Source organism: Carlito syrichta, unplaced genomic scaffold (genome assembly GCF_000164805.1).
Source record: "Carlito syrichta isolate Samal-C Ts95f unplaced genomic scaffold, Tarsius_syrichta-2.0.1 Scaffold120490, whole genome shotgun sequence".
NCBI classification, from domain to species: Eukaryota; Metazoa; Chordata; class Mammalia; order Primates; family Tarsiidae; genus Carlito; species Carlito syrichta.
Genome location: NW_007064586.1, coordinates 422,520 through 437,038, shown reverse-complemented (window position 1 = coordinate 437,038; position 14,519 = coordinate 422,520). Strand labels below are relative to the sequence as shown.

General features: G+C 53.4%; 1 protein-coding gene across 1 annotated transcript in view; it reads right to left on the bottom strand.

Moving 5' to 3' along the window:
- Window positions 1–14,519, bottom strand: part of VWCE (von Willebrand factor C and EGF domains) — a 38,732-nt gene that overhangs the window by 11,503 nt on the left and 12,710 nt on the right. The window contains exons 9-15 of the mRNA XM_008048063.2: window positions 12,985–13,427; window positions 12,811–12,904; window positions 10,135–10,217; window positions 6,898–6,985; window positions 4,982–5,067; window positions 2,742–2,859; window positions 1,527–1,612 (exon numbers count right to left, since the gene is read on the bottom strand). Coding sequence (XP_008046254.2) covers window positions 1,527–1,612; window positions 2,742–2,859; window positions 4,982–5,067; window positions 6,898–6,985; window positions 10,135–10,217; window positions 12,811–12,904; window positions 12,985–13,427 — 998 coding nt within the window. The remainder of the gene's footprint in view (window positions 1–1,526; window positions 1,613–2,741; window positions 2,860–4,981; window positions 5,068–6,897; window positions 6,986–10,134; window positions 10,218–12,810; window positions 12,905–12,984; window positions 13,428–14,519) is intronic.

Sequence of the window (14,519 nt, the reverse complement as noted above, 5' to 3'; positions counted from 1 at the left end):
CACTGCACTCCAGTCTAGGCGACAGAGTGAGACTCCAACTCAAAAAAAAAAAACAAAAAACAAAAAACCCGAAAACAAAGAGAGAGAGAAAATTAGCGCGCAGGAGAGATTGTTCTCCCAACTCTCATTCTGGTGAGACATGCCTGAGCCTTGGAAGGATCTACAGTTTTTAACAAATGGTTCCAAGGCTCCCAGGTTGGGCTTCTCCCACATGACAGGGCACACAAGTTACCCAGAGAGCTGTGAGTGTGTAGGGGTTGGGCCAGGCCCTGAGAGGGTACATGTCTGAAAGGGGATCCCGGGGAATGCCGACCACGATGCTCAGATAAGGATTTCATTTTCAGAAATAAACCTGTAAGGGTTGCAAAGCCCTTTGAAAGTAGGAAAAAAAGAGGCCAGGTGCAGTGGCTCACACACAAAATCCCAGCACTCTGGAAGGCCAAGGTGAGAGGACTGCCTGAGCTCACAGGTTCAAGACCAACCTGGGCAACTTGGCAAGACCTCTTCTCTACAAGAAATCAAAAAATTAGCTGGGCGTGGTAGCACATGCCTATAGTTACCACTACTTGGAAGGCTGAGGCAGAAAGATCACCTGAGCCCAGCAGGTCAAAGCTGCGGTGGTTGTAAGCTTACCACTGCCCTCTAGCCTGGGCGACAGAGTGAGATTCCACCTGAAAAAATAAAAACAATTAAAAAAAATAAAGTAGAAAAAAGGCTGGACATAGTGGCTCACATCCATGATCTCAGCACTTTAGGAGACCAAGGTAGGAGAATCACTTGAGCCCGGGAGCTCCAGACCCCAGCCCGGGCAACATAATAAGGCCCCATCTTTACAAAATAAACATGAGAAAATTAGCCAGGCATGGTGACACAGACCTGTAGTCTTAGCAACTCGGGAGGCTGAGGTGGGAGGATCGCTTGAGACCAAGAAGTTGAGGTAGCAGTGAGTTCTGATCATACCACTGCACTCCAGCCCCTCTCAAAATAAATAAATACATAAAGCAGAAAGGAAAGCCAGTGTGTACTTAAATAAGGAGGCTAAGACTATTGTTTCTTGGTCAGTCACTGCGTCTGCACCGCTGTCCATCAGGCTCTCAAACGCCTGTACCTTGCCCATTTCTGAAAAGGCGAGGTCACATGAGTCATGGTTCAGGAAGAAAACGGTGCAATTTCATAGCAATGGGCTGAACACTCAGGTCTTGGGCTGCCCGTCCCCTCAGTTATCCACACCCCAGGACAGCTTCCCATGGGGACCCCTGTTCCAACCCCCCGTGCCAAGCAGCCCCCTGCACAAGTGCAATGTGTCACACAATTCTTAAGGTAACGGCCGAGCTCCACTGTCCTGACACCTCTCCTGAGGACAGGAGTGGCTATGCCCCCAACGGTTCCTACAGAAGTGGAACCTGACAGCCCGGAGAGAGACTGAGCCGGCCTGAGGGACCCAGCCTCTGCAGGGCAGGGACCTGGGACTGGTGCACAGGCAGGGTAGGGGTGAAGCCACTGAAGGCGAGCAGGTTGTCATTCACCTGGCAGACGCACAACTCACAGGGGTCGCCGGGCGACCAAATCTGTCCAACCGGAAACTCGACCCCGTTGTCGTCCAGAGCGCAGCCTGGCCGGGGACAAACGGAGGAGAGATGTGGCCACATGGCCTCCAGTGGCCTCCACCAAGAACAGACAACGCATACGCCCACACAGATACCACTCACACAGACACACAAACGCACTCACAGACACCCTCATACAAATGTGCACTTACACACAAACACACATACTCACACAGATACTAGTTACGTACACACACACACACACACACACACACACACACACACACACACACACAGCCGGGCACAGTGGCTCACGTCTATAATCCTAGCACTCCAGAAGGTCGAGGTGAGAGGACTACCTGAGCCCACGAGTTTGAGACCAACCTGGGAACTTGGTGAGACCTCATCTCTACAATAAATCAAAAAATTAACCAGGTGTAGTGGCGCATGCCTGTAATTCCAGCTACTTGGAAGGCTGAGACAGAAGGATCGCCTGAGCCCAGCAGGTTGAGACTGCGGTGGCCATGAGTGTGCCACTGTACTCTAGCCTGGGCGACAAAGTGAGACTCTGACTCAAAACAAAGCAAAACAAAACCAAAACAAACACACACACACTTATACTTACTCAACAGACATGACAGATACACACATAGATACCACTCACACACACACAAACACAAATGCACTCACACACTCATACAAACGTACACCTACCACTCATACACACACAGACACACAGACACTACAGACACACTCATACAAACGTACACCTAGACCCACAGCCACAAATACCACTCACATACAGACACACAAACTTATACTCACAGACACCCTCATACAAATGTACACTTATATACTCACAGACACAACAAACACGCATGCCCACACAGGCACATCCACACAAAAACACACAGAGGCAAACTTATACTCACAGACACATTCGTACAAACATACATTTACACGTTCACGTATAGACACAATAGATACAAAACACACTCACACAGACACAACTCACATAGACACAACTCACATACACAGACGTACGCTCACACAGACACACTATGCAAAATACAGACATATACAAATACGCAAAGACACATGTACACACACACACACCACATGTACACACAGACACACACACTTGACCCCTCCGGGTCGTCAAGCCCTGTGCCGGCCGCAGCCGGGGCGGCTTACCTGTGGTGGGCGTGGGCTCCCGGCAGGTGAAGCAGCACTGTCCTGGGCCCAGCTGCCACTCCTCCCGGGGGCAGGCCAGCTCCGGGCATGGGGTGAAGGAACACTCCACCTCCCCACTCTGCAAGAGAGCCGAGGGCCACGGGCCAGTGAGGGCAGCTCCCCACCGGGCCACCGAGGGGGCCGGCAGGCTGCCACGGCCCTCCGACCCCTCAAGCGAAAGTGACAAAGAAATCCCCAGGAAGCAGGGAGGGATGGGCGAGTCCTTCACTGGGGGCCAGTGAAGTGAGGCTGGGAGAGGTCCAGGGAGTGTGCAGGGCCGCCACCATCTCCCAGCCTCCCTGCTGCCTGGACAACACAGCAAGACTCCACCTACGCAAAATAAAATGAAATATGCTCTCATCTGAGCCCTACCACTGCCTTCCACTCTGGCTCTTCCAACCTGCTCTCGCTCTGCAGCCAGAGAACTTTCTTGGGCACCCAAGTGGTCCATCACTCCACCGGATAAAGGCTTTCTACAGCCTTGTGGAGTCCAAAGCCCTTAGTGAGTTAGCAGAGCCCTTCAGGACTGTATCAGAACTCACCCAGGTCCCCTCCTCAAATACTGCCTTTGGGGGCTAGGTATGGGGGCTCACACTTGTAATCCCAGCACTTTGGGAGGCCAGGGCGAGAGGACTGCTTGAACCCAGGAGTTTGAGATCAGCTTGGGCAACACAGTGAGACCAAAAAAATTTTAAGATTGAGCCAGACATGGTGGCGTGTGCCTGTAGTCTCAGTTGCTTGGGAGGCTCAGGCAGGAGGAACCCAGGAGTTCAAGAGTAGCCTGGGCAACATAGCAAGACGTCTCTACAAAAATTTTAAAAAATAAGCCGGACATGGTGGCACATGCCTGTAGTCCCAGCTGCTCAGGAAGCTGAGACACAAGGACCACCTAAGCCCAGGAGGTCGAGGCTGCGGTAAGCCGAGACTGTGCCACTGCCATCTGGCCTGGGTGACAGAGCGAGATCCCAACTCAAAAACAAAAAAAAGGACTATCCTTGGCTGACAGAGCTGCATCTTCCAGGGAGGCCTGGATGGTCACTCCGCCCGCCCAGGACTCCCTGGGGAGCACACCGAGTCTATATAACACACTGACACAGATCCCTGGCATGGCCCACCCTCCAGAGCTCCCCCTGGACCAGGGTTGAGTCCACAGCTTTGTCGGGCGTCCTCCCGTGCCCGCCCGCAGCCCTCAACGGTTTCTCCTGGGAGCACTCCCTTGGGAAGTCCCTACACAGACCCTGCTTCTAGCCCAAGCCTAGACATGGCCTCTGCGTGCAGCCTGGCCTCCTGCCTCCACTCCATCCCCCTCTGTGCTCCAGCCACAAAGGCCGTCTCGTCCTCTGCCCTCTGCCGGGCATGGCGCCCTCAGCTCCTCACCTCATCAGTCCCCGCCATCCTCCAGGCCTCCACTAAGCACCCTGCCCTCCTGCCTCCACTCCATCCCCCTCTGTGCTCCAGCCACAAAGGCCGTCTCGTCCTCTGCCCTCTGCCGGGCATGGCGCCCTCAGCTCCTCACCTCATCAGTCCCCGCCATCCTCCAGGCCTCCACTCAGCACCCTGCCCTGCAAAAAGGCTTCAGGAACCCCAGTTACCTGGTCATCACCCGCCTAGGCTGTGGGTTTCCTGACCCAGAGGGCCAGGGCTGTCTTGTGCTTAACCCTGCCCCCAGCACACAGTCGGTGCTCTATAAATAGCAGTGCTAGCCGGGCACAGTGGCTCAGCCTGTCATCCCAGCACTTTGGGAGGCCGAGGCAAGAGGATTGTTGAGCCTAGGGGTTTGAGACCAGCCTGGGCAACATGGTGAGACCTCGTCTCTACAATAAATCAAAATATAAGCCGGGCATGGTAGTGCGTGCCTCTAGTTCCAGCTACTTGGAAGGCTGAGGTGGAAGGATCGCCTGAGCCCAGTAGGTGGCGGCTGCGGTGGCTGTGACCCTGCCACTGCACTCCAGTCTGGGCGACAGAGTGAGACTCCAACTCAAAAAAAAAAAAAAAAAAGGAATGCTGAAGGATGAACTTGAACTTGAAGACGACTGTAGGAAATCCTAGGAGAACTCTGTGACTGCTGTGCTGCTTCAGTTTCCCTTCGCTGCACGGCAGGTTATCCTTCTCCTGGTCGTCATCCTGGGTATAGTTCTGTGTCCTGCCCCACTCCCCGAGTCACCCAGCTCCACAGGCTCCAGGACGCTCAGTCGCCCTACCTGGCAGACACAGGTAGTACACTCGTCACCACCCCCACTGAACATGGCCCCGTCCGCGTACCACCGCCCGTGGAAATAGCATCTCACTGCAGAAGAGAAAGGGAGAAGCAGCTCAAGGCCTTTGAGCAGCTAAAGAAAAAGGGGAACGAGGGGGTGGGGGTCGGGGCAGCCCACAACGGTCCACAGCACGCTCCGTGCCCTGGAGCCCAAGGCACTTCCTCCCCTGTAACCCAAGACACAAACTAAGTCACTACTCAGAAACCAACAGAGTTCTTTCTGCGAGGTGCGGTGGCTCATGCCTGTAATACCATCACTTTAGGAGGCTGAGGTGGGACGACTGAGTTTGAGACCAGCCTGGGCAACATAGTGAGACCCCCATCTCTACAAAAAAAAATTTTAAAAGTTAGCCTGGGGACATGCGAGTGTAGCCCCAGCTACTCAGGAGGCTGAGGCAGGAGGATGGTCCGAGCCCAGAAGTCGAGGCTGCAGTGAGCTGTGAGCGTGCCATTGTGCTCCATCCTGGGAGACAAAGCGAGACCCTGTCTCAAAACAAAAAACAAACAAAAACCAGAATGAAGCACAAAAAAAGTGAGGCCCTTCCAAAGAGGCAGGGGAAGCCCTGAATAACTAAAGAGTAAAAGAAAAAAAAGAAGAGAAACTGCCCCCGATGTCCAAGACAAAGGTCTCGGAATGGGACAACAGAGTGAGACCGCGAATCAAAAAAAAAAACCAAAGGGAAAAAGCGGCCTAAAGAGACACCAGCTCTGAATTCAGGCAGACCTGAGTGTAAGTACTGGTCCGTTACTAACTGGCTGTGTGTCTCTGGGCAATGTCTTGACCGCCTGAGGTCTCAGTTTTCTCATCTACGTATGGCCATGTAAAGATTCAGTGAAATTAGGTGCCAGCAAGCGTCTCACGCGGCAGGGGCACGGGGCCAGCAGGGAGTATCCGTGACCATGACGAGGCCGTCCCAGGAAAGGGAGGCATGAGTTTAACAAAGGACCAACTTGCTAGTACTTAAGGAGAGCCCCCTCCCCTGCCGCACCCTGAGACACAGCAATGCCCAGGATGGAGTCAAATCCCCTCCTGCCTACGCTCAAGACGCCTTGGGCAGGGGACAGGCTGGGACATAAGCAAGCAAGGTCTAGCATCCAGCTGCTGTGCACATGGTAGGTGCTCACTAAAAAGAGGTCACTGGCCGGGTGCGGTGGCTCAAGCCTATAATCCCAGCACTTTGGGAGGCTGAGGTGAGAGGACTGCCTGAGTCCACGGGCAACTTGGCGAGACCTCATCTCTATAATAAATCAAAAAATGAGCCAGGTGTGGTGGTGCATGCCTGTGGTTCCAGCTACCTAGAAGGCTGAGATGGAAGGATCGCCTGAGCCCAGCAGGTTGAGACTGAGGTAGCTGTAAGCATGCCAATGCATGCCAGCCTGGGCGACAGTGTGAGAGACTCCAACTCAAAAAAAAATCAGGGCACTATGCTGAACGCGGTGACTCACACCTGTAATCCCAGCATTTGGGGAGGCCGAGGAAGGAGAGCTGCTTGAGCCCAGGAGTTTGAGACCAACCTGGGCAACACATCGAGACCTCGTCTCTGCAAAACATAAAAAAAATTAGCCAAGTGCACGCCTGTAATCCCAGCAACTCAGGAGGCTGATGTGGAAGGACCGCCTAAGCCAAGGAATTTGAGGCTGCGGTGAACCATGATTGTGCCACTGCGGCCTAGGCAACAGAGACCCTGACTCAAAAACAAAAATGGGCATTTGAAATGCTTCACTAGATCTCAGTTTCTAAAGCAGAAACCACCTCCCTCCTCTCTCCGTCACTCACCCTGCCCACCCCACCACATGCTCTAAACACATACCTACCCTGCACGCTCAGAAAAGCAAAATGCCCCCAGGAGTGTCACTTACCTGGAACACAAGTACAGCAATCCGACTGTGGGGTGGCCTGACAGGGGCCGGGGGGACACTCAGGTGAGATGCAGGATACATTTCCGGCCTGAAGAGGGACAAGAGACAGCTTCAGGGCTGTGAGGGCAACCCTGGGCTCCTTCCCTGTTTCACACCATGCTTTCCCAACAGTACAGCTCTCAAGAGGCCCTCAGGGAACTCTAAACGCTGCCGTGATCACAGGGACATGCTCTGTGGTTAAGAATGTACCCCTTGCTGGCTGGGCGTGGAGGCTCATGCCTGCAATCCCAGTACTTTGGGAAAGTGAGGCGGGAGGATTGCCTGAGCCCACGGGTTCGAGGCCAGGCCTGGGCAACTTGGTGAGACCTCATCTCTACAATAAATCAAAAAATTAGCAGGGCGTGGTGGCGCACGCCTGTAGTTCCAGCTACTTGGAAGGCTGAGGCGGAAGGATCACCTGAATCCAGCAGGTCGAGGCTACAGTGGCCATGAGCGTGCCACTGCACTTCAGCCTGGGCAACAGAGTGAGACTCCAACTCAAAAAAAAAAAAAAAAAATCCCCACCTTGCCACATGAAAAAGGCGAGGGCAGGCCAGGGGGCAGAGCGTGCTTCCTTATGCAGATGTGCCTGGAAGCTCTGGAAGGGTTCAGAGACCAGAGATGACCCTGCACGGAAGGAGGCTCACACACTCCCCCTAAGCCCCCTCCAAGTTGTGAATAAACTGGCTCCGACTGGCTACTCAAAGAATTAAATTTCAAAATAAGTTTTTAGAATTTGATGTTGGCCGGGCATGGTAGCTCAGCCTGTCATCCCAGCACTTTGGGAGGCCGAGGCGAGGGGACTGCTTGAGCCCACAGGTTTGAGAGCAGCCCGGGCAACTTGACGAGACCTCGTCTCTACAATAAATCAAGAAATGAGCAGGGCGTGGTAGCACACGCTTGTAGTTCTGGTTACTTGGAAGGCTGAGGTGGAAGGATTGCCCGGAGCCCAGCAGGTTGACGCTGGGGTGGTCGTGAGCATGCCATTGCACTCTAGCCTGGGCGATGGAGTGAGACTCCAACGCAAAAAAAAAAAAAAAAAAAATTTGACTTTAAGACCAGAAAGCCCTGGTTGGGTGTGGTGGCTCATGCTTATAATCCCAGCACTTTGCGAAACAGAGGAAGGAGGACTGCTTGAGGCCAGGAGTTCAAGACCAACTGGGCAACATAGCAAGATCCTCTTTAAAAAAAAAATAGCTGGGCATGTTGGCACATGCCTATATTCCCAGCTAGTCTATGGTTCCAGCTATTCAGGAGGTTGGGACAGGCAGTTTGCTTGAGTTCAGTAGGTCGAGGCTGCAATGAGCCATGACGGTGTCACTCTCGCCTAAGATTCTTAGGCCGCTCCCCAGACCTACTGAATGAGAATCTGCTTTCTAAATATCATTTTCTTTCTCCTTTTTTGAGATAGGGTCTCACTATGTTGCCCAGGCTGCTCTGGAACTCCTGAACTCACGCAATCCTCCAGCCTCGGCCTCCCAAAATGCTGGGATGACAAGTGTGAGCCACCGCGCCCGGCCAGAACCTGCATTTTAGTAAGAGCCCCACCAGTTCACGTGCAGGCAAAGAATAGGAAACAGAGTTCCCTGTCTCAAAAAAATAAATAAAATTTAAAAAGATCAAAAGCCCCCAACTTTGGAGTCAGCCAGACCTAAGTTCCATCATCTGCTTCTCCACTAAAGAGACTTCAGATCACATCACACCCCTGAGCCTCAGTCTCCCCATCTGTGAGATGGGGGTAGAATTGGCACCTTTCCCAGAAGTTACCGAGTATGACGTGCCATGAAGTCACACATGAAAGTGCACCATTCCGCTTTTACACGGCACACAGGAATCGCTCAATAAGGGCACCGGAAGCTGTCTACATAGGCCTGATCTCAGCCACAGCTTCACCTTCGATGCCAGAGTAGGAGCCACTTTTGAAGATGGTCAGAGGGTGGCAGTGAGGGCTGGAGAACAGAGCCCGGACTTGTTGCTCAGACAGAGTTCAAATCCCAGCTCTGCCACCTCCCAGCCTCAGTCTTTCCTTTTTTCTTTCTTTTTTTTTTTTTTTGAGTCAGAGTCTCACTTTGTCACCTGGGCTGGAATGCAGTGGCATGCTGCTCACGGCCACCGCAGCCTTGACCTGCTGGACTCAGATGATCCTTCCACTTCAGCCTCCCAAGTAGCTGGAACTACAAGCGTGCACTATCACGACCAGTCTATTTTTTGATTTATTATAGAGATGAGGGCTCACCAAGTGGCCCAGACTGGTCTCGAACCCCTGGACTTGGACAATCCTCTCGCCTCCACCTCCCAAAGTGTCAGGATTACAGGCATTGAGAAACTGCACCTGGCTGAGTCTTTTCACCTGTAGTAACTGATCCTGTGCCCAGAGACGCAGTAAAGAAAGACATGAGAGGCACCAACCTAGGCCTGGCTCATAATCAAACACGCATGACAGCACCTGGTGGTGCCTGCACACAGTAGGTACTTAATAACTATTCTTGGAGGAGTGAATTTACCCAAAGCAAAATATTCTCTCTTTTTTTTTTTTTTTTGAGTTGAGGTCAGTGACACAATCACAGCTCATATAGCCTTGACCTCCTGGGTTCAGGCGATCCTTCTGCCACAGCCTCCTGAGTAGATGGGACTACAGGTGCGTACCACCACATGCAGCTTTTTTTTTTTTTAGTAGAGACGAGGTTTCACTATGTTGCCCAGGCTGGTCTCAGACTCCTGGGCTCAAGCAATCCTCCCGCCTCAGCCTCCCAAAGTTCTGGGATTATAGGTGTGAGCCACCACACCTGGCCCAAGACATGAGCCTTCTCCCTCCCAAACGTGGAGGGAGTCATGAGACTTCTCCTTCCCAAACATGGAGACCTTTCTTTTGCTGCCAAATATTTTGCCTGGAGAGAAAAACAGTCTCCCTGGTGGGACATTTCCAAAGGAGGGTCATCCCCTCCCCTCCCTTTCCTGAACAGATGGACCCTGTTTGCCTGTTGGCTCTGTTCTGCTCGGCAGAAGCCTCCCTGACTCCACCTTCAGGTCTTATACTTTCCCTACCCTTGTAAATCCTAGCAAATTCCACAACCTGAAGAACTCTCCCTTCCGTTCAACAAGCTCTCACCTTTAACATCTGGTCTTTTTCCCTTTCCTCTGAAACCCCTAAAGGTTAAACAAACAGCCACAAGGCTCTGGAGCTCTTGTGATGCTTACCAGGCAGACACAGACGGTGCAGTTCTCGTTGGGAGGTGAAAACACGTCCCCTTCGGCTCGGATGACGCCACTGTGAAAACAGCCTTTGAAAGGCAAGCAGGAGGCAGAGGCATCAGACCTCTTCAAAGGAGACGCCTGAGGTCCCACTCCTTTTCCAGGCATAAAGCACTTGGAACCTTCTCTCACTGCCCCGGAAGGCCCAGGAATGGCAAATTCAGGTGCCCTGATTGTGTGGTTCCAGGACCCCTGTGGAACTACCCAGGTGACATCTGCAAGGATCAGGCTCGGTGGCCCAGGGTTCATGCCTCATAAACCCACAGCTGTCTAGAGAACATGGCATTTTATTTCCAGAAGGCAGGAGAGGCAGCCTGGGTCCAAAACCTGGCCTGTCAGTTCAGTTTACCTCAGTGGTCTTGGACATGTCAGCTAGCCTTGCTGGGATTCAGTTGTCTTCATTGTAAAATGGAAATACTGGCCAGGCACAGTGGCTCACACCTGTAATCCCAGCACTTTGGGAGGCTCAGGTGAGAGGACTGCCTGAGCTCGGGAGTTTAAGACTAGCCTGGGTAACACAACGAGACTCTGTCTCTACAAAAAATAGAAAATTTAGTCAGGCAGGGTGGCTCATGCCTGTAGTCCCAGCTACTCAGGAGGCTGAGACAAGAGGATCTCTTGAGTCCAGGAGTTGGAGGCTACGGTGAGCTGTGATCAAGCAATTGCTTTCCAGCTAAGGTGACAGAGTGAGACTCCAACTCAAAAAGAAAATCAATAAGTACATTTCCATTTTTACCCCCTTTTTTTTTCGGAGTTGGAATCTCACTGTGTCACCCAGGCTGGAGGGCAGTGGTGTGCTCACAGCCACCACAGCCTTGAGCACCTGCTGGGCTCAGGCGATCCTTCTACCTCAACCTACTGAGGAGCTGGGACCATGGACAAGTGCCACCATGCCCAGCTAAACTAGGATTGCAGGTGTGAGCCACCACATCTGGCCTACCATTTTGGCTCTCGGGAAGACTATACCGGCTTCTCCATACCCAGGAACCTGAGCATCAGGTCACCAAGAGCACCAGAGAAATGAAGATTCTTAGGCCCCTCCCCAGATCTACTGAACGAGAATCCGCTTTCTGAAAATTGTTTTTGTTTTCTTTTTTTGAGACAAGGTCTCACTATGTCACCCAGGCTGTTCTTGAACTCCTGAACTCACATGATCCTCCAGCCTTGGCCTCCCAAAGAGCTGGGGTTACAGGCGTGAGCCACCGCGCCCAGCCGTAATCTGTCTTTTATTTATTGTATTTTCTTGAGCTGTAGTCTCACTCTGTCCACCCAGGCTGGAATGCAGTGGCACACTCATGGCCACTGCAGTCTCCACCTGCTGGACTCTGGAGATCCTTCCGCCTCAGCCTTCCAAGAAGTTGTAACCATAGACATGTGCCACCATGCCCAGCTAATTTTTTTTTTTTTAACCTATTGTGAGCCGGGCTCGGTGGCTCAGCCTATAATCCCAGCGCTTTGAGAGGCTGAGGTGAGTGGATTGCCTGAGCCCACAGGTTCGAGACCCGCCTGGGCAACTTGGCGAGACCTCATCTCTACAATAAATCAAAAATTAGCCAGGTGTGGTAGTACACGCCTGTAGTTCCAGTTACTTGGAAGGCTAAGGCAGAAGGATCGCCGGAGCCCAGTAGGTCGAGGCTGCGGTGGCAGGAGCGCACCACTGCACTCCAGTCTGGATGACAGAGTGAGACTCCAACTCAAAAAAAAAAATTTTATTGTGGAGACGAGGTCTTACCAAGTTGCCCAGGCTGGTCTTGAAGCCCTGGGCTCAGGCAACCCTCTCGCCTTGGCATCCCAAAGAGCTGGGATTACAGGCTTGAGCCACCACTCCTGGCAGAATCTGCATTTTAGTAAGAGCCCTAGCAATTCACGTACAGGCAAAGAACAGGAAGCAGAGGAAGAGCTGCAAGCAGATGGGAGACAGTCGAAAAGAGGACAGAGTTTAGAAATCACAACTCCTTGAACTAGAGAAGGGGAACTGGGGCAAGGGAAGGGGACTGCACAGTGGCTTTGGAGAGGCCCACAGAATGAATGAATACATGAATGAATGAAGCTCAGAGAGGAGACTCAGAAGATAAAGTGCAGTCCCCAGACCAGCTGTGTCAGTGTCACCTGGGAGCTTGCCAGAAATACACATTCTCAGGCCCTATCCCAGACCTGCTGAATTAGAAACTCTGGGGTGGGAGCCAGAGATCTACGGATTTTTTTGTTGGTTTTGTTTTTTGAGATAGGGTCTCACTCTGGAGTACAGTGATGGGATCATAGTTCACTGCAGTCTCAAATGCCTGGGCTCAAGCTATCCTCACGTCTCAGCCTGCCAAGTAGCTGGGACTACAGACGTGCACCACTGCACTTGGTTAATTTTTAAAATTTTTTTGTAGAGATGGAGATTTGGCTATGTTGCTCAGGCTGGTCTCGAACTCCTGAGGTCAAGCAATCCTCCCACCTCAGTCTCCCAAAGTGCTAGGATTATAGGCATGAGCCACTGCCCCGGGGCCAGGAACTGTGTTTTAATAAGCTCTCCAAGTGATGCTAATATACACCAAAGTTAGAGACAGCCTTTTGGCTGCAGGAGTTTGGAGGCAGGGGAGAGACAGGACAGTGCCCTCCTGGCACGGCTCTCACCTGTGCACGATGGGCAGCATCTCCCATCTCTGGAGGGAATCGGGTGCGAACAAGCAGCTTCACACCTCACCTGTTCACAGGTCACTTCCCCATCCTGGAAACAAGCCAGAGTTACAGCCACCACAAGGCCCCAGACGCCACGCCAGGGCAGCTCCAGGGACCCCTCACACCCACCTCGCACCAGCACTGGGCACACCCAGGCTCTGTCCAACGGCTCCCTGATTCATACATGGCTCCCAGGTGCCAGCAAGGAGAGCGCCCAGTTGTCAGCTGGGGGACCTCGGGGCCCCTGGGCGAGGAAGGGGTTCCTACCACCTCTCCCTCGAGGAGTGAGGGAGGTCTGAGGGTCCTCAGCAGGGAGGCCGTAAGCCCTGGGGTGGCCACCAGGGTGGAGAGCAGCCGTGAAGGGACAGAAGGGGAGGGTGTGGAGAGTGGGGGGGAGGGGGACGGCAGGCGGGTGGTCCTGACTCCGGCTGGTGGCCCCGGAGCCCCGGAAGGAGGGCTGTGTCCTGGGGACAGCACAGGCCGGCCTGCCTCTGGAAGCAGCTGGAGTGACTTGGGGAGAGGCTGCCGGGGCTGCAGGATGGCAGACGGGGCCAGGATGGCTTTCGGGAAAGCTGAAACAGAAGCAAGGTGGTCCTTTGAGGGGGCCAGCAGGGCCAGCAGGGGGGATTTAGGGGGCCCAGCAGTCACTGAATGTCCCCGGGCCAGTTTCCTCACCAGCATGCTGGGGCTTCAGGGACAATCCCACAGGGAGTTGGATGGAAAAGCACCAGTGAGCAGGAGGAGGTGACACGGAAGGTCCCTCAGCCTCAGACGCTGCACAGTCAGATTCTTCCGCCATCCCTTCCTCGGCAGCCAGAGGCACAAGGGTTCCAGGCCGACCTCTAAACCCTCAGGGAGCCATCCCAGGAATAGCCCCACCCCCACCCGTGTCCTGGCAGGTCAGGTCTGTGTCCCCTGCTCCCCTACCCAGCTGTGGTTCCCCTGCAGAGGACACCGAGGCTCAGGATGAGGAGTTCACTCCAGCCCCGCAGGGGACAGGCCAGTCTCCAGCAAGAAGCCCTTGCCCCCAACACACGTGCAGATGCCTAAGAACAGGAAAGGGCACTCGCCCTGCAGACGGATACCCGCCACCCAGGGGTCTGAAAGATGAAGAGAGAAAACTGGAAAAACTAGGAGGAGCGGGTGAGAGAGAAGGGAAAGGGAGAGATTTGGGATCAGAGCAAGCCCGGGAGGCCGCAAGCTCGGGCTAGGAGGCAAACTGGAATATGAGAGTTCGATGCCACCCCGGAGATTTACAGGAACAAGGTGGCTCCCCTGGTACTGACATGGAAAAATCTCCACACGCCCTAAGAAGTGAAAAATGGGGGTGTCTGGCACAGTTGTCCCTACATACGCGTGTGGGCACACTCTGAGCAGGGCAGAGCCATCCCACCTGGTTGTCTATCTAGGCACCAGGATTACTTGGAACCCTCTGCCACACATTCCTCCATCGTTGTTGGGTTTTTTTCCTTTTAGAGTCTGGGGAAAAGAGAAGGGCTGGGGAATGGGGAAAGAGTAAAAAGAAAAGGGAAAAAGGACGGATAAAGATGTGGAAGGAGAAAGTGCGGCGTTGGAAATAACTGCAAACAAAAGCCGGGTGGGGGAGAAAGAGCTTGGTGCCGAGAGGGTGGGGCCTGGTCCCAGGGGGCGGGGCCTGGCGTTGG